Consider the following 20,136-nt stretch of genomic DNA (forward strand, 5'->3'; position numbering starts at 1 on the left):
ACCATAGCAAAAGCCTCCTAACCGGTCTCTGATTTCACCCTCATCCCCCATAAAATCCATTCTCAATACAGGAACCACCAGGGGTCCTTTTAAAAAAATCAATGAGATTATGTCATTACCTTGCACAAAAACTTCCACTAGCCCCTCTATGACATGTAGAACACAGTCCAAAGCTCCTATCTTTGCCTAGAAGGCCATACCTGTCCTCGCTCTTCTCTTTGCCTTAAATGGCCTTTCCCCAGATATTCACATAGCTGGGGCCTTCATTTCATCGCTGTCTGCTCCAATGTTACTTCCTTAGAGAGATTTCCTGACCTCCCTATTTCTGTAGTTCCCAACTGGGAGCCATTTCGACCCCTCAAAGGACATTTGGCAATGCTGAGACGTTTCTGGTGGTCACAAAGCAGGAAGAAGGGAATCTCCTGGCGCCTGATAGGCAGACGTGAGGGATTCCGCTAAACATTCTACAAAGTACAGGGTAGCCCCCCACTCATAACAAAGATTTATCAACAAATAATTATCCAGCCCAAAATGTCAACAGCATCAAAGGTGAGAAACCCTGACCTCTCTAAAATATACCTCCTTTGGTCTGATCTCCTAACCCTTCCTCTGCTTTATTATTTTCATCATAACTATCACTATCTGACATTATGCATACACCTATTTATTTGCTTGTTTGTGGTCTCCCTCACTAGAACGCAAGTTTCAAACTTTTTTTATTGATTTCTACATGGCTATATCCCTCTGGCCTAGAAAAAGGCCTGGCACATGGCTAGCACTCAGTAAATACTTGTTGAATGTATAAGTGGATAAATGATACTTCCACAAAGCTGAACTGTTTGTATCCATCAAAACTCCCCAGGTTCTCTAAGACTCCTGTGCCACCAATTATAGAGGCTTGTGGGACATCCAGAAATTTGAAGTCAGTCTGATTTGTCTGCTGTAGAGATAGTAACATGCTTATTTTCATCTCCATTTCCTACGTGGTGGTAAACAAGCTAATAGGCTCCTTAATGGCAGAATCCACGACTCGCAGTCCTCTATACCTCTCGCATTCAATGGCTGATGGCAAGGATGGTGGACTTCCAACCTGCCCAGTGAAAGAAGTCAATGTTTCAGATTTGGGACTGGGTCCAAGAGAAGTTCAATATTCCTGGAAGCTAACCAGGCCTTTAATGTCCTAGGCATCTGTAATCACAGGGCTAAAACACAGTACATACCTTTACTCAAAATAAAACAATAATTTGTCATTATATTCAAAGCAATAAAATGGGTATAAATAGGCTTCAACATCAATATCCACATACCTGCTTGTTTAGCTTCAGTACAGGCAATATTTATTTCTTCTTTCAAATCCCAGTTTTCGTTGGCAATAGCCTCCCCTACTTTAACAAATCTTCCAACTGCCAAGTTGACGGCTTGTCCTACACGCTGAATTGCTTGCAGAGTCTTATCGGACTTTTTGGTATTATCTTTATGATTAATAAGTGTGGTGATCTAAAAATAAAAGACAAAAGCAACCTGCTGAAATTTTATCTCCATACCTTTTTTTTAAAAAAAAAAAACTATATTCCAAAGGCCTAGAAAATTAATCTCAGCATTCTACACTAGCCTAATAGACTAACTTGATAGTTTTAATGCCTCAACCCAAGCCAACCAGCAAATCATCCTGCACCCCTCCTGAGGACAATGTTTCTATTAATAACAATTCCAAGCTTACCTGAGGGCAGTTAGCTGGGGCACACAGCTGCTAAGTGGTGAAGCCAAAATTCACAGTCAGACAATTTGGCTCTGAGGCCACTCCTTCCCCCCCACCCCCAGCTTTACTGAGATATAATTTACATATAACATTGTGCAAGTTTAAGGTGTACAATGTGATGATCTGATACACATACATATTGCAAATGCTTCCATAACATATTGCATTTGATATCACCATAGGGGTAGTTAATACTTCCATCACCTCACATAATTATCTTGTTTTTTGAGGGCTTTTTTGGTGGTGGTGGTGGTAATGGTGAGAACACTTAAGATCTACTCTCTTAGCAACTTTCAAGAACATAATACAGTATTCTTAACTATAGTCACTATGCTGTCCACTAGAGCCCCAGAACTTACTCATCTTATAACTGGAAATTTGTACCCTTTGACCAGTATCTCCCCACTTTCCCCACCACCCGGCCCCTAGCAATCACCATTCTACTCCATTTCTATGAATTCAGCTTTTCTAGATTCCACATATAAGTGAGATCATACAGTATCTGCCTTCTCTGCCTAACTTATTTCACTTAGCATAATGCCTACAAGGTCCATCCATGTTGTGGCAAATGGCAGGATTTCCTTCATTTTCATGGCTGAATAATAATTCCATTTTATATTTTTATCACATCTTTATCCATCCACTCATAGGACACTTAGGTTGTTTCCATATCTTGGCTATTGTGAATGCTGCTGCAATGAACATAGGGGTGCAGGTATCTCTTCAAGATCCTGATTTCACCTCCTTTGGGTATATACCTAGAAGTGGAATTGCTGGATCATATGGTAGTTCTATTTTTTAATTTTTTGAGAAATCTCCATACTCTTTTCCATAGTGGTTGTACCAATTTATATTCTCACCAACAGAGCAAAAGGATTCCTTTTTTCCACATCCACTCCAACACTTGTTATCTCACCTTTTTGATAAGTCAATTCTAACAGCTGTGAGGTGATATGTCATTATAGTTTTGACTTTTATTTCCCTGATGATTAGTGATACTGAGCATCTTTTCATGTACCTGTTGACCATTTGTATGTCTTTTTTTGAAAAATTTCTATTCAGTTCCTCTGTCCATTTTAAAATCACATTCTTTTTGGCTACTGAGTTATATAAGTTCCTTATAATTTGGGGGTATTAACTCTTTAGCAGACAGACGGTTTGCAAATACTTTCTCCCATCCTGCAGATTGCCTTTTCATTTGGTTGATTATTTCTTTTGCTGTACAGAAACTATCCAGTTTGATGTAGTCTCACTCATTCATTTTTGCTTTTGTTACTTGTACTTTTGGTGTTATTATCTGAAAGTCCATCGGGAAGACCTTTGTCAAGGAAATTTTTCCCTATATTTTTTTCTAGGAGTCTTATGGCTTCAAGGCTTACATTTAACTCTTTAGTCCATTTCAAGTTAATTTTTATGAGTGGTGTAAGACAGGGGTCCAATTTTATTCTTTTGCATGTGATTATCCAGTTTTCCCAAATAACTTATTGAAGAAAATATTCTTTAACCATTGAGTATTCTTGGCTCCCTTGTCAAATACTAGCTTATTGTATATGCACAAGTTTATTTGGGAGCTCTGGATTCTGTTCCATTGGACTATGTGTCTATTTTTATGCCAGTACCATACTGCTTAATTACTATAGCTCTGTAGCATAGTTTGAAATAAGGAAGTGTGAAGTGTCCATCTTTGTTCTTCTCTCTCAGGTGCTTTGGCTAGTTTGGACTTTTGTGCTTCCAAACAAATTTTAGGATTTTTTTCTATTTTTGTTAAAAATGCCATTGGAATTTTGATGGGGCTTGCATTGAGTCTATAGATAGCTTTGGGTAATATGGACCTTTTTCCATTTACTTATGTCTTCTTCAATTTCTTTCATCAAAATCTTAGAGTTTTCAGTGTACAGATCTTTCGTTTCCTTGGTTAAATTTATTAAGTATTTCGTTGTTTTTGATGCTACTATAAATGGGATTGTTTTATTTCTTTTTCAAATATTTTGTTTTTAGTGTATAAAAACACAAATTTCTGCATGTCAATTTTATCCTTCAACTTTATGACTCATTTATTAGTTCTGACAGTTTTTTGGTGGAGTCTTCAGGATTTCCTATATATAATATCATGTCATCTGCAAATGAAGGCATTGATTTCTTCCTTTCTGACTTTGATGCCTTTTATTTCTTTTTCTTGCCTGAATGCTCTGGCTAGGGCTTCCAGTACTGTGTTGACTAGGAGTGGTGAAAATGGATACCCTTTTCTTGTCCCTGAACTTAGAGGAAAAGTTTTTAACCTTTCACTGTTGAGAATGATGTTAGCTGTGGGTTTGTAATATATGGCCTTTGTTATGCTGAGGTATATTCTTTCTATACTCAATTTGTTGAGAGATTTTATCATGAAAGGATGTTGAATTTTGTCAAATGCTCTGTCTGCACCTATTGTAATGATTATATATTTATTTCATTTTTATTTATGTTGGTGCATCACACTTATTGATCTGCATATATTGAAACATCCTTGCATCCCAGGGATAAATCCCACTTCATTATGGTGTATGACCCATTTAATTCAGTCTGCTAGTATTTTCTTAAGAATTTCTGCATCTATATTCATCAGGGATACTGGCCTGTAATTTTTTTTTCTTTCTCGTGTCCTTATCTGTCTCTGGTATCAGGGTAATGCTGGCAGAGGCCATATTTTTAAATACCACTCTATAATGCCTCACAAAATCCCAATGAAATAAGTACTAACATCACTCTCATTTCACAAGTGAGAAAATTGGACAGCATCAAGAGTAAGGAAATTGCACATCAACAAGAGTAGGAGAATTAAGATTTAAATCCAGATACTCTGACTCCAGAGCCTAGCCTCTTAACCACTTAGCCAGACTGACTTCTCTGTTGATAAGAGGATTAAACGAAATGATGCAAGTATTGGTAAGCACTCAAAGGCACATTATAATCTGCTGTCTTATTTCATTCTTAGGTACCATTAAAGACAAGAAAACTGAATCTGAGCGAAATTAAGTACTTGGCTCAGACAGCTAAGAAGTGGCCTAGTTTAGAAATTGAACCCAAGTTTATCTGACACCAAAGCCCACCCTGTACTGTTCCCTTTAGTGGAGCTTTTCAGTCTTCCTGGGATTTTTCTTTTTTCTTTTTTGGAAGGGAGAACACTGTCTTCAAAATAAAATATTACCTAAAATTACAGGTAACCACATCAAAGAAGAGTTGCTATGGTTGAATTTTGAGGATAACTATGGGTCATGGGAAGCAGGGAAACAAATATGAATCCTCTGAGCACTAGCTTAGTCCTTCTTCATACCTGCTAGACTCTAGGGAACTCTTAGGACCACCTGGAGAACAAAGAACTTGACTACCATTGACTATTCCAAACAACCATCTTGGAAGAGATTCTGGAGAAAAGAAGTTTAAGTTGTGTTTATTAAATCCTGTATTTATATAAAGTTTAAAATTTTCATTTGTAAAGAAAAGATCCTACAATTAGGCTAAAATACCAACTATTGTTCAGTTCTGAAGCACTCATTTTTGCTTCCACTACAAGCATCCTTCCCAGAACATAATTAGGTGTGGCTATCTTCCTCTTATTCAAAGCAGTCTGGAAAACATTCAATCCAAATGCAGGTATGCATTTAAAATTGAATTTAGAGGAGCCAAGTCAATTTATAAATTTTCTTATTAAAAGGTCTACTTATATCCTAAAGTTATTTTCAAACTTTTTAAAAGAGAAGTCCAAAAAGTTAGACATGTTGATTGATTTTTTTCAAAAGTGGGGAGGGGTAATATAGAAAATCTTCAAGAAATAAAAATCACCCATAATCCCACTATCCTGGAGCAACTTGACATTTTTCTTTTCAGTCTTGCTTTATACATAGACATACTTAAACACAATTTAACAAAAATGAGACCAAACTTCAATCATCATGCAAAAAAATGACCAGTTAGTATTTACCATTAGCTGACACTAATGTGGTTTACATGTATTGATTCATTTAATACTCATATCTCTATGAGGTAGATACTATTACACTCATTTTACAGATAAAGAACCTAAAATTTGAAGAGGTTAAGAATTTGCCCAAGGTCACAAAGCCAATAAATTGCCTCTCAGTTACTACCCTGCCTCTTTCCTCCCAGGATTATGTTAAAGATCAAGGGAAAGACAGCTGGTAATACTGTCTTGTAAATTATAATGTGCCAAATAAAATTTCAGCTATTATTCTGCAAAAGTAGGAGGCATATTAAACTGGAGGTCACAACTTGGAGTTGCCCTAACAGCAGTCTGGAGAATGCCTGAATGAACCAGAAGAGAGAACAGAGAAGGCATCCCATGGGGAAGAAAGAGGATCTGATGTACTGAAGAACTCTGTTGCAGAATAAAATAAGAACTAGGGCTTACTTGGTACTTTCTAACAAAAGGTGTCAAGAAAGTATATCCTAGCAGTAAGAGCATGAATCCTGGTGTAGCTTTGCCTGGGTTTGAGGTCTGGCTCTGCCATGTGACTATGTAGCAAGTTATCTTACCTTTCTGTGACTCAGTGTTCTCATCTGCAAAAACAGGAATAATAATAATACCCATCTCATAAGGTCATTGTGGTAAACAGATCAGTACATGCGTATAAAGTGCTTAGAATAGCATCTGGTACTTGGTGAACACTACATAATGATTAGATATTACCCAATTTGCATTTCTAGAATCTCTGTTCTCTCCTCACGTTTGTGGTATTATTTTATTTTCTAGAAGAACTGACAGTAATCTCTTGATTGAAATGGATTATTTTAGTTTACTTATTTTTGTGGGGAGATAAGAAAGAAAGTGAAGACCCAGGGAGAGGGAAAAAAAAAAAAGGTAGTAGGCCAGATAAAAGAGCAAACCCTTAATTCCTTGGGACCTGAAAAAAAAGTGGAGTTAGCCCAGGACAGAGAAGTTTGTTTCTGGGCTTAACTCATTAGTAAATTCTCAAAATTATTAGATATAAAAATCAGCTAATCAGTTGTAGAAACCAACACAGAAGAAAACACATCAAATCATGGGGAGGCCATGGAAAAGCAGGAAAAGGGGCATTTTCACTTACTTTCCACGCCACTTACATGTTTTCTCTTTGCAGTTAAAACCACACATATATTCTCATACACAAATCAGCAGAGCGCCCCATATGTTCTCTATTCATCTCCAACTTAATGAGACAAAGGTCCTGAAAAGCTTCCAGGACAATGCTGAGAGAACTGGGAAGAGGAGGGGAGCCACCCTAGAAAAGCAAAGGGTCTGTATAACAGTGAGGGAGGTAAATCTGTCACAGACAGGAAAAGACTAGTGGGTGGGAGAATAACATTCCACGCTAGGGTGGGGCTGTGTGGCAGATAGCCCTCCTCCCTTCCTCGGTTAAAACCATTGTAAGCCTGGGAGTGGGAGTTTTGACAGGAAGAATAAAGTGATTATTAAAGAAGGCGGGGAGCTGCTCTGCAGAAAATGTGTTTGAGACTCGGCCCAGAGCTTTTAAAAAAAATTTTTGTCTGAATTAGGAAATACACAACAAATGAAGTGCACCACTTAAAGAAATGAAAGGAAGACATAACAAAACCACCAAGTTTAGGAGAACATTACCAGCACCTCTGACAACCCATGTGCCCTGTGGGCCCCTCTCTTTCCACATCACTCCCCTCTCACGCCCCACTCCCCAGAAGGAACCACTATCCTGAGTTTGTGTTCATCATTTCCTTATTATAACTCTTGTACATGTGTTATATCCCTAAATGATACACGGTTTTGTTTTGCCTGTTTTGAACCTTTAATTTTTTCCCCTAACATTATGTTTTTGAGATTCTTCTATATTGATAATTATAGCTATGGCTCATTCATTTCACTGCTGCATAGTATCTCACTATATGAACTTAGCACAATTTATTTTGATATTCTACTGTTAAAATACATTTGGGCAGTTTCCAGCCTCAGGCCATTAGAAGTAGAAAGACTATCAACATTCCAATCTATGTCTCTAACACACGTGCAGGAGTTTCTCTAAGGGTATGGATTTAAGAGTGAAATTCCTGGGTCACAGATAATACCCACCTTTGACTTTAGCAGATTACATCAAGCTGTTTTCCAAAATGGTTGTACCACTGACATTTCCATCAGCTCTACATTCCTCACCAACATTTGTTCTCACTGTGGTTTTCACTTGTACTTCATCGATTTCTAACAAAGCTGAACATCTTTCCACATATCTTTTGGACATCTGTTTCCTCTTCTGTGAGATGACTGTTTTACCAATTTTCAGTGGGTAATCTTATTTTTGATTCATTGAAGCCCTTTATTTATCCTGGGTGCTACCAATTATTTGTTGCTTATTTGTATTGCAATCATATTCTCTCACTTTATGGCTTATACTTTCAATTCTGATGAACAAAGATTCTCCACTTAAATGGAGCAAATATATCAATGTTTGTTTAGGTTTTGTACTTTTGGTGTACTAAGAAATCCTTTCCCACCATGAGGTGGTGAAGATATTGCCCTATTTTTTCCCCTAAAAGTTGTAAGCTTTCACTTTTGTACTGATGTTTTTAATCCATTTGGAATTGATTTTTGTATATAATGTGAGGTGGGGATTCAATATCATGTATTTCTGTTTAGATAACCAACTGTCCCCCCCTTTTAAAAAAAGTTCTTTTCCCCACTGACCAGTAGTGCAAACTTCGTAAATTATCAAGTTTCCATACAGGTGTGGATCTGTTTCTAGGGTCTCTGTTCTTATTCACTGGTGTATTTGCCCATCTCTGTTCTTAAACCCACACTATTTTAATTACTGTAACTATATAATAAGACTTGAAAGCTTGTAGAACAAGTCTACCCACCTTGTTTCTTTTTTGGCTGTTCTTGGCTCTTTGCTCTTCATATAAAGTTTAGAATTATTTTTATGGAATTCTACTCAAAAATTTCTGTAAAATTTTCATTGGAATTGCATTAAATTTATAGATCTATGGGGAAAAATTGATATGTCTATGATATCAAGTCTATCTAGCCAGGAACACAGTACTTCTCTCCCATTTATTTAGCTCTACTTTGGCCTGTCATAAATTTTAAAACTTTTCTCCATGAAGTTTGGCATCTCTTTCGCTATACACATATTTTGTTGTCATTTTTATTCTAACTGGTATCACTTTTTTAGAACTATTTTTTTTCTGTTTGTTATTAATGGAGAGAAATACAGTTGACTTTAGAAGCTTACAATCAGTGAACTTACTAAACCTCCTAATTTTTATAATTTATTTGTAGACTCTCAAGTTTTCTATGTAGACAATTATATTTTGACTTTTCCTTTCCTGTATTTACACCTTTCACTTCTCCTTGTCTTGTTGCACTGGTTAGGGTTTCCAATGCAGTGCTGAACAGAAGCTATGATAGCAGGCATCCTTTCTCTTGTTTCTAGTTTTAAAGGAAATACTTATTTTAAATTTGACTTCCTGCTATGATGCTGACTATAGGTTTTCTGTAGGTACTCTTTATCAGGTTAAGGAAATTTTCTTCTGTTACTAGTTTGCTATGTCCTCTTTATCATGATTAGAAGTTGAATTTAACTGAATGTTTTTCTGCATCTATTGATAAAAACATATACCTTTTCTAATATGTGAATGCAGAAAATTATATACGTTTGTCTAGTATTGAGCTATCCTTGCAGTCCTTGAATAAGGCCAGTAACCCAGAACTTTTTACTTGGAGAGTTAGAAGAGGTTAGATGATCTCAGAGTAGAAACTGTGCTTAAAACTCACTAAACGGTACAAGGCTAGCCCTACCTGTTCACCTCAAGACCCTGTCTCTTTTATGGCACCATTTCTGACTCATCCACATCAGCTCTGAGCTCTTGGAGCATTTACTATTGATGCTGTTCATCTGACACTTGGCATGTGCTTTTCGGTACCTGTCCTGCCTCCCAACTAGAATACAAGTCCCTTAGAGAGTAGCAACTAGAAAGCACACAACAAAGACCTGCCTAAAAGGCTTAAAATATTCTTGTGGATATGACGGTAAAACATAAGTTGGGTAATAATGCAACATCCGTAGAAAATGAGACTCCTGGACAAGAGTTTTCTAGAGCTGTGGTTTTAATCTGCTTATACTCCCTAAAACCTAAAAATCATTCTAAATTGTATTCCACATTTTCCTGCTTGGTTAGTGTCCCAGCTATGCTTCAGATATTTCTTGATTTTGAGCATTATTTAACTTTTTTTTTGTTGAATACAGTCAGTCATTAGGAATATCAGTTATAACAGTGTTAAAGATCCAGCTACGGACACAGAATGTTGTGCAGTGCAGGACCTCAGTCAGGGCCCTGAACCAATCTTTAACAGGGAAGAAAAAAAAAAAAAAAAAGCTGGCATTTTCCCCCTTTGGCATTGACCTCTAGTTAACTCTCAGCAGCCAGTTCACATGTTTCCTCTTTCACTCTCCTACTCTCTCCACCCTCTTACCCCAGAATTACACAACGTAGGACTGTAGGACTGATACACTTTTAGCAGTGATACTGTGAAAAGTTACCATTTCTCCAGATTACAACAAACTTCCAGCTTGTTTTTCCCATTGTGGGCTCTTTTCTCTGTACCTACTGCTAGCTGACCTCATCGCTGCACCTAATCTCTAGAGAGAACAAAGAGTATGGTTAGCTAAGAGCACAGACTCTCAGACCATGCTGCCTGAGTTCAAATCCCAGTTTGACATTTACAAGTGAAAGTCCCATGACAAGTTAGTTAACCTTACTGATGCTCAGTTTCCTCATTCATATGAGGACCAACATATATCTACCCCATAAGATTGTTATGAGAATTAAATGTGTTAGTATGTATAAAGTGCTTAGAACGTGACCTAGTGCATAGTAAGCATTATATATGGATTGTTAAATGGATAAAATACCACTCTCTTAATTTTCTCTCTTAAAACTATTCCAGTATCTCTCATTTTGTGTTGTGGTTGTGTTGGTGGTGGTAGTGGTTTTCTTTTGAGGGAGGGGACAATGTAGACCTCACTAACTAATCCTCAAGCTCCTCCTTCCCACTGATCAGTGCTTCTATCACACATGGAAGGGAAGAGGGTGGAGGAGTGCCTGGAGTACTCATTCACTGTCCAGTTACCAGGCTGAAATCAGCACAGGTGAAGAAAATGGAGCCGTTTATTTAATTAGCATGGCAGGAATCCAGGGATATGTATGACTGCTGTTTTCAAATATTTGCAGAGCTGGGATGGAGAAGAGATGACATTTAAAATTCTATGGAAGAGCTACAGGCTTCCCGTCACGGAGTTAAATGTTTAAGCAGAGGACTGGTGACCAGGTGTCAAGGATGCTGTATGAAAGATCTTTTTAATTTAGAGTCAGACAACTTTTAGGATTCCTTCTACCTCTAAAATCTTGGCAATACTACTGTGAGTCATCAAGACGTTGCAATCTAGTCGTGAGTCACACATCGCCAACGAGCTCCTGAAGGCACAGAATTCTTCACTTCCCACAGTGCTTGGCACATCACAACAGATCTAGGTGAGGAATTCTAGCCCTCAGGCTGCATAAAACTCAGCTCACAGTAACAACTTCTCTGAAGCCAACCGCGTCAATTAGCTGATTGCAGGCTTCTGTTGTGACCAATAAATACAATAAAGCATACATCCCAAATGGGATTTGGCCAAAAGATGTGCATCCGGATTAACTATCAGACAGTCCTTCACTTCACCCTTCCGAGGCCGGACAAAAGCCAAATGAAGTGAAGGAGGCAGGTTAAGGGGAAGGGTCAGGGTGGCCCGGGGTGAATGCGAGACGGGCGAGCGGACGCACACGCAGGGGCAAGGGACAAAGGCCTTGGGGAGAGGAGAGCACGCTGGACTTGGAGGCCGGCAGGAACGCCCCAGCCCGAGTGGCCACAGTCCGGGGATGGTGGGGATGCAAGCGTGCGCCGGCAGCGGGTTAAAGAGCGGCAGCGGGGAGGGCCGCTGAGCGCCTGCGGAGCCCCTACGGGGGTCCTCTCCGCCTCTCGCGAGCTGGCCTCGAGGGGCCGGGGGTCACGGGAGCCGCAGCCCGGAGGCGGGTCCTGTGCGGAGGCCGGGCGCGCACCTGCGGCGGGCACTCAGGTCGGTACTAGGCTCCCTGCGCCGCAGCCCACTCGGCCCCACCGCCGGGTTTCGGATGGTCAAGCTCTGGTCGCCTCAGCTGAGGCCATTCCTCAAGCCCCAGACAGGAGGTCGGACACTGACGCCGTAGTCCCGGTGCGGAATGCGGGGTAGTGGCTGCCTCACGCCCGGCCCGGCCCCCGCCGCGCGAGCGACCGCCGCCATCGCGGGCCGAGGCCGGAGGGAGGCGAGGGGCCCCGCGGGCGCCGCTTTACCTGAGAAACCAGCGGGAGCAGCGTCTGCTCCACCGAGCGAGTTTTGATCTCGAGTCCCGAGTCGAAGGCGAAGCCCGACGGGCCGGAGCCGTGCATTGCCCCGGCGCCGCCAACGCCGGCTGGGCCCGGAGAGGCGGCCATGGCCCTCGGCTCGTCGCGCAACCTGGACGCCGCGCCGCTGCGGGCCCGACGCCCGCCAGCCAGCCTGCTAGCAGAGACCGCGATGCACCCGCGCCGCCCGAGGCCCCGCCCCCAACCGGGCCCGCCCCCGGCACGGCCCCGCCCACTCCACGCGCTCCAGTCTGTGGGGCGCCCTGCAGCCCCACCCCCTAACCCGGGCCCCGCCCCTTCTGTCCCCATTCCCCGCCCTGCCTGTCTCGCCTCGGGTCATTCTTCAGCGGGTCCCACACGTCTCGCCTCCGCTAGAGCACAGAAACAGGATACCTGAGGGCCTCCCACGACCAAGTGGCCTCTTACCAGGACAAGGACATCCAGGCTCAAAGCTTCCCATTCTCCCGATAAGCGACTCGTCCTAACTGAATTCCCGGAGAAATTCCCATGATTTCTGGAAGCTGCGCTTGGATTGAAACAGGTAGACTAGAACCAGAGTCAAGCCTGTAGGGAGGGGCTTTTACTCTGAGACAGGAATTCTACAGTCTTCCTGGAGCTTCTGGGGAAGGTCCTGTTTCCCTCTCCGCCCTGCTCTTTTTCCGACCATATCTTTTTCACAATTTGAACTGGAGTGAAGATGAAACATTTGATAATGCAATCGTTTAAGGAGTATCTGAGTACTTGTCAAGAGAACAGGGATTTGGGTATTCTTGGGCTACTGATCAGAATCACTCTTCGAAAGGAAATTAAATAGAACATATGGGAAATCCTCACCTACTGCTCAACACTTTTATTTTTAAAACTACTTTTCAAAATTACTTTTCCCCTAGTGCCTAGTACAGAGCAGTTTCTTAACAGCTGTTTAGTAACTGAAAAGAGCGTTAGCGTACATTTCTGACGAAGTTCACTTAAGAGTAAGGCTAAGAATCAACGAGGCTCTGTGTGATGGAGATGGGAGAGCTGAACACTTCTTACCCTAAAGGTTCCAGAAGCAAACCTAAAGGAGGTCGTCAGAAGCACATATCCTGTGAAGGGGTCCTAGGCTTAAGCAACAGACTGAGAAGCATGAAGAAATATTTTGTGAACTAGTAGATTTGCCAATAAGAAACTATCAGTGTAGAAAAGAATGTAAATCATAGTCCATGCCTTACACCTTTGCCAGGATCGTTTTTTCCATCCATAATGTCAGACTGATGAGCTGTATCAGAAAGCTCTTTCCCAAGCACTGTTGAAATATGCTTCAAAATACCTCCACTTGGGGTTCAGCCCCACCTGCCAGTGCTGCAGAGGTTATCTTTGCTGTTGAAGACAGCCATACCTTAGGTTTGTTTTCTTCATTCAAAACATGCAGTTCCTTTATCCAACTTTCTTTTCCTCTGATTCTCACCCCCCAGCCACCCACCTCATTACTTCCTTATCTACCACAAAGCCACCTTCCTCTGTGCACTGAGGGCTCCAGCCTTACCCTCGCACCCTTTCACCTCTTTAAGGTGTCCAGCATCCTCTCCCAGACACATCTTCCCTTATGTAAGTTGCCCATAAAAATTCAGTGTAGGCATTGGTGCCAAAGGAAAAGGCAAGATATAAGGCCTAAGAGATGGATTTTTGTATTTCTGAAAGTTTGACTTCACTAAAGATCAAATTTCTCAAGAGAAATGAGACTAAGTTTACCACCTGATTCATTCAACACTAGTAATTTTATTTCAAAATATAAATATTTTACATTTACAAAGATGTTACATCAGTAGGTTGTCAAAGCAAGTTAAAGCTAGGAAACAGCATTTGGGATAATAAAGAAGATATATTGTTGTCTTTGAACAATCTTTTTTACTTTCAAACCTTCTCTACTTTGCCTGAGAATGCAAGGGTAATACATTTCCCAAAAGTTACATAAGCAATTACAATTATATATCCAATCCTGGTTTCAAAATCAAATGGTATTTGAAATGCACTCCAGTCACCTAGACAAGTGGCACTGCAAAGGACAAAGAAGGGTTTTCTTTGGGATAACTACAAATGGAATTACACCTTCTGGGTCACTGCCATAAAAGACAGAATTTGATATTCAGCCAAATGATGTTTAACATTTGCTTTCGCACCTTCCATAGTAAAATACAAAGCTAGAGAAAAAAAATAAGAAACCAGGTGTGGAGTAAAGAACGCTGGACTTGGAGTCAGAAGTTCTGCAACTGAATTCTGGCTCCATCATTTTGCGATATAAACTTAAGGGGAAAATCACAAAAAAAAACCCTTCTGAGCCTCCAGTGCCTTGTCTGATAACACTCGACAACTGTCTATCTCACAGGGTTGTTATGAAAGCAGTCTGAAAACTATAAAGTGCCATACAAAAGCATTATTAAAGTGTATTATCAATATATCACCACTGTATTTGCACACTTAATTGATCTTTAAAAACTTGTAAAACTAAAACACAAATACTGATTTCACACACCATAGGTGGAAAAGAATCTCTATACTTGATGTATAGCTCTGAATGACAAATATGTTTTCTTTCTGTTATCTCACTAGACTTTGAGACGTATTATGATTTACATGGTAGATTCACCATTCAGAATCTCCATTAGGGATGTCCTCTAAAAGAGCTGTAAACTTTTATTTGAGAGCCATGTTTCCCAAAGGATCTGTAGTCCTTTGAGATGCTCTGAGAAAAGGAGGATGGGTGCGCAGTTTAAAGTCAAATAAGTCTTGTAAACAGTCTTTGTCCATATTATAAATTCACAATATATAGTATGACATGAATTCTTGGAAGACCTACAGAAAGGAAACAAACTCAGCATGCCTCAATTTTAACTCAGTGTGGGGTCCCCCCACCACACACACTTTTGTTCTCTTATAACATCTAATAACATCCCTTGGAAATACTGCTATAAGGAACACATTTTTCCAAAAGCTACTCAACTACGAGGGAAAGGGAAGAGAAGTAGAACAATTGACTGTGAGAAAAAAGCAAGTATTCTACTCTGAACTGGTACTGACTGGTTCCGTGTCAGAAAAGACACTTCAACCTATGGATTTGTTTCCTTCTCCAGAAAATGCCAGGATCGCCTAATTATATAAAGGCCCATTCTAGCACAGAATTTCTATGACTCCAGGAGGCAGAGAGAACATCTTGATTTATAATTCTCTTAATTATTTTTAAACTATCAAAAAAAGGGAACTGCTCAGTGGTTTTAGATAGCATGAATATTTTTGCAGGTCCTCAGTAAGTTAATGAAATGAATATATTTTGATGGCAAGATGTGTAGAGACAAGAAATTGATAAAAACAAAAAATACTTGTTCTTAAGCTGGAACTAACATTTGGAAGTATGTTGCCACAGGCTATTTCTACTGTGAAATATCTACTGTTAATACTCTTGTGAGGGTCTTGGAAGACCCTTAAAGGAGACTGTGAGGGGTTTTCCTATAAACCTTGAAGTTGAAAGCTCTAGATAGTTCACCTAAAATTACTTTGCTCTAATCTAACTCCTCATGGCCTGAATGTGAGCATTTCTTGCTCAGTAGTGATACATCCTAAAGCTCTAAACACAACCAAAGTGGAAGCTAGGGGTACTAGGAAGTCCTGATGGGTCACAACCGGTTCTTGTTAAGACCAAGGTTAGCCAGAGGACCTCATCTGCAAGCCCTTTTACTGGAATAAACTGCTTTTTCCAAAGCGACTGAGTTTGTTTAAGTAACACTTTTTAGGTATCCTCCCACGTCAAGAGTCAATCTGCACTAGTCTCAGAAGTCAAGGGAAAACTCTGCCAGCAAACCACCTCTAATGGAAATGGGTGTTTGGAACTGTTGCAAATTTAAAAATAAATAAAACTGGTATCTAAGGCAATCTGGCAGAGATCACTTCCAGAAACAGAGAATGTGATAGGAATTTTGGAACTGAAGCTGGACTTACAGGACACAGGGTTTATGCTGAAAATCCCATGCCTTGCTCTCTCTCAGAGAAGAGAGGAGCACACTGAGTAGGGAGTTTTTATCTCCTCCTCCCATTCCTCCACTCAGTTTACAACTGAAGAGGGAATGTGACCTTCAAACTAATCTATAGTAAAGCTATCACACGCAGGACATTGTGACAGGATTTCTGTACTCAGTTTTCACTGAAGCTACTTCTACTTCATTAATGCATCAACTGTTTCTAGGGAAACTTCCTCTTTCTGGGTCAAATCCTAAGAATCACCTTCAAGACTTGAGCTTGAGACTTCTATCTTTTCATATCATTTGATCTCTATGCCCTGTGAAGATCTGTAAAATCTCTTCACTATATCTGAGGCGGCATGTTTCTCTCTGTTTTTTGAGGGTTCCAAGAAGACCTCCCGAAGCTGGTCAACCTTCAAATTCATAGGCTGTTGCTGGAGTAGTTGGGCAGTTTAAGTCCAGATCAGGTCTGGGTAGTACTCTGGGGCACCTCTGCTCCTGACAGTCCAGATGATACTACATTATTGCTAATTTCGGCAGCTCTAAATTATTCTCTTAGGGCTCAGAGTCCCCATCGAAGAACTGGTATTCATACTAATAACTATAACCGGCAACAGCTAAGTTTAGTTTTTTGCAGTATCACTTTATACAGCTAAAAGCACTCTGGAGAAACATAATTTGCATATGCATACTACTGCATTGTGCACAATATTTGCTTCTTATAAATATGTACTAATCACAGCTGTAAACCTACCAGTATACCACTCATAAAAACAGACCTGATTTCTTTGTTAACACTTTTAAGGTAAAATTTTTAATTTCAGCAATACACATGATTCAGCTAAGACTGAAGGTGAGAGAAGGCCTTCTTAGGAGTCTTACGAGTTTTCCCCAAGAGTACCCTACACAGTACCTGGCATGGACCCTAAAGTTTGGCAAACTCTCAACCAATGTTTTACTGAATGAATGACTGAACAAGTGAATAAAGAAAAGAATGAGTTACTCAGTGCCAAATACATATAACACTTGGTGGCATATCAGATGATAACTGTTGAAGGATTCACGTAAAAATAAGAGATCTGTGTGTAGTCCACTGTATAAAGACAGACCTCATGGTACCTCTCTTCTAGATGGAGTTTTTTCTTAAGTAATATCAGAATAAATTTAAGATAATTATCATTAACTATGCTTCTTAATGAGAAGATGTTTTAGAAGAAATGAGTTCTACTTTTTAATGTTTTCCAAAAAGGAGATCTTTGTTACTTAAGAACCCTTTCTCCTCCATTAAGAATCCTTTCTTCTCCCTTGGGGGCAGAGAAAGAGCCTGAAGATTGTTTTATACAGTGGAAAGGACGCAAAGCTAAGAGCTGGATTCTGGTCCCAGCTCTGTCATCAACTGTTTGACAGGTCTATGCGATCGGACACCTAATTCTACCTCATAGCCCTGGAAAAAGTGTGTAGAATATTAAAAGAAACTACAGTACAGCAAAGTTGGCAGATTGCGGAGTCAGAAAGATGTGAGGTCAAATTTTACTAAACTTCATGACTTTGAGTTGGTCACTAATCCGAACCTCAGCTTCCCCATCTGTGTGAAACTGTTGTAAAAGAATATAAAGCTGTATGAAAGCTGATGTGAAGTGCTTGTGAAATAACATGTGCAAAAATTTTGTAAAATGTAAATAAAGCACTATGCTGGTTATCGGAGATTATTTTAAAAGTCACAATTTAATCCAATAAGCATTCATCTAGTGTCTTAAGTGCAAGGCACTGTGCCAAATGATGGGAAGATACTACACAGATATAAAATGCTAAATTCTACTGCTGTAGGTAACTAATTGGTCAAATTCCAAATAGTGAAACAGGGATACATTTAACAAATCAGAGCGCTGATGCACCTGAGATTTTTCACTTAAAACATCTGGGAAGGGAAAAAAAAGTCACAACATGAATTCTATCATATTGTTACCATTAATAGCAGCTTAATAAGTAGTTAATTTCAATGTGGTCAGCCAAGTTTTAGAAATTTGGCAATAGTGTAACAGGGGAGGGAGGGAGGAGAAAGGGGAAGAAGAGCTTCAGTCTTTCTGTGTCTCCTATGGTTGCAACATACAACTGACTGAACTTCAAATAAGCCACCCACCCTCACACTGAAGACCTTCCCTACAGAGGACCATATACTGTGGGAGAAGGGCAGATGACTCATTTTTCCTGCTCAAGAAACTACATTCTCAAAAGTCAAAGCCCTCTTCATTGGAAGTGACTGTCATAGAAAAGGTTTAAGAACAGATATCTTAAAACAGGAGAAAATTACATTGTATACACTCGTGACAGCAGGTAGTTTAGGGCTCTTAAAAAAAACCTTATAAATATATATTATAATACAGATAACCAAAGTGGGAAAATTTCAAGCCATGGTACCAGTGTATGAACTGAAACTTTTCAAGCCATCTTAGCAACAGTTCAGTGAGCAAACCACATTTCTGAGCTCCAAAGCTGTGCTTTAAAATGCAAAGCAGCCCAGAGCAAGTCCTCTCTTGTCCGGGAATTCTGCTTGGAAGGCCAGGAGGCTTCTGCTTCTGTTCCTGGGCTCTGCTTGCTAGGCACAGCTGAAAGGACAGGAGGCCACAGCTGAGCTGAACTCACAGTCAAGGTTGAATTTCCTAGAGAAATCGCGGCAGTTGGGAACCAAGTCAGTCTACTGAAGGTTTCAGATCTTCAGAAATGTCACGGAAAGTCCTTTAAAAAGAAAAGATAGAATGATTAGTTTTGCTTTTGGAAAAGAGGGTGGGGGGGGGACTACAGAGATATTTAAAAAAAAGAAAGAAAGAAAGAAAGAAAATAGCATCTAACTAGTAATTGGTTGCCATAAAATATCTTATTTTTATAACATGATAGCCTCTATGAGGTTATATAGTCATTTTTTTTTTCTTATTCACTGAGTATTGTTTCAAAGTCTGATAGTTGTCTCTCAATCCTTAGTAACAAGAACTCCAGGTTTTTAGAGGGTCCACTGTCTCCCTCTACAAGACTACTTCTCTACTCCCTTGAAACTAATGACCGTGTGACTAGGTTCTGGCCAATGAGATGTAAATAGAAGTGTTGAGTGACTTCTGGGCAGTGTCCTTACAAGAGAAGGATGATCTTTGACCTTTCCCCCCTTCTTGCTGAATGGAAAGTAGACACAATGCTGTTAAAGAGAAAAACACTAAGAGACCAAAGGTTAAACGCTAAGTGGTAAGTTTTATTGCAAAGTAGGAAAACTGACCCAGCAGAGTCCACACTCTGAGGGATGAGGTTCAGGGCAAGAGAAATGGGGGAGGTCTTTTCACCAAATGACCTTGTACTTGTATTGTCCTTCTCTCCCATCAAGCAAGCCAAGTGAATGCAGTTAACTGGCAGGTAATATCTGGGTTGGATGGAGGAGGTCTGCTGCATCTAAGCAGGGTCTACCTCTTAGGACCGTAGCAGCCAGTTCGCCTTTGCTACATAATTTACATGCCCAAGCTAGGATGATGTCACCTCACCAGGTCTGCATCTGTGTTAGCAGCCAAATGGCCAGGTCAGAGTTTACCAATGAACATGAGCTCAAGCACCCACCTTAGATGAAAAGACTTCACACCACAGCTAGCAGAACATGAATATAGGGGGACGAGTAGCATGGATGTCTGTGGAACAGATACACTAGCCCTGGACTGCCTGCCTCTCCACTTCTTTCACCCAAGAGAGAAATAAATTTCTAGCTCGTTTAAGCCACTGTCATTTTGAGTTTGACTGATGGTGCGTTTTTTGAGTTTGTCTTTTGGCTATAATACAGACAGGTCTATCTTAAATGATACAGACGTGAAGCACAAGTTTATTACCATCCTTTTAGATAGAAGTTGCCTTGCTCCTTTACAACAACACCACCAATTAGGAGGGTTAGACAGGCAGGGCAGAGGCAAGCGAAAGACTAACCCTTTAGCACA

At 40.2% G+C, this 20,136-nt stretch overlaps 2 protein-coding genes across 3 annotated transcripts in view; both read right to left on the bottom strand.

Annotated features, from left to right (window-relative positions):
• The window catches only part of CTNNAL1 (catenin alpha like 1), a 50,815-nt gene extending 38,438 nt beyond the window's left edge, over positions 1 to 12,377 (bottom strand). Inside the window, exons 1-2 of the mRNA XM_032478144.1 lie at positions 12,129 to 12,377; positions 1,308 to 1,497 (exon numbers count right to left, since the gene is read on the bottom strand). Of these exons, the coding sequence (XP_032334035.1) occupies positions 1,308 to 1,497; positions 12,129 to 12,269 (331 nt within the window). The 5' untranslated portion in view covers positions 12,270 to 12,377. The remainder of the gene's footprint in view (positions 1 to 1,307; positions 1,498 to 12,128) is intronic.
• A 1,539-nt stretch (positions 12,378 to 13,916) lies between these two features.
• The window catches only part of TMEM245 (transmembrane protein 245), a 79,900-nt gene continuing 73,680 nt past the window's right edge, over positions 13,917 to 20,136 (bottom strand). For both annotated transcript variants that reach the window (XM_014555926.2, XM_032478142.1), the window contains one exon: positions 13,917 to 18,907. In XM_014555926.2, coding sequence (XP_014411412.2) covers positions 18,862 to 18,907 — 46 coding nt within the window. In that variant the 3' untranslated portion in view covers positions 13,917 to 18,861. The remainder of the gene's footprint in view (positions 18,908 to 20,136) is intronic.

Source organism: Camelus ferus, chromosome 4, assembly GCF_009834535.1.
Source record: "Camelus ferus isolate YT-003-E chromosome 4, BCGSAC_Cfer_1.0, whole genome shotgun sequence".
Classification (NCBI taxonomy): domain Eukaryota; kingdom Metazoa; phylum Chordata; class Mammalia; order Artiodactyla; family Camelidae; genus Camelus; species Camelus ferus.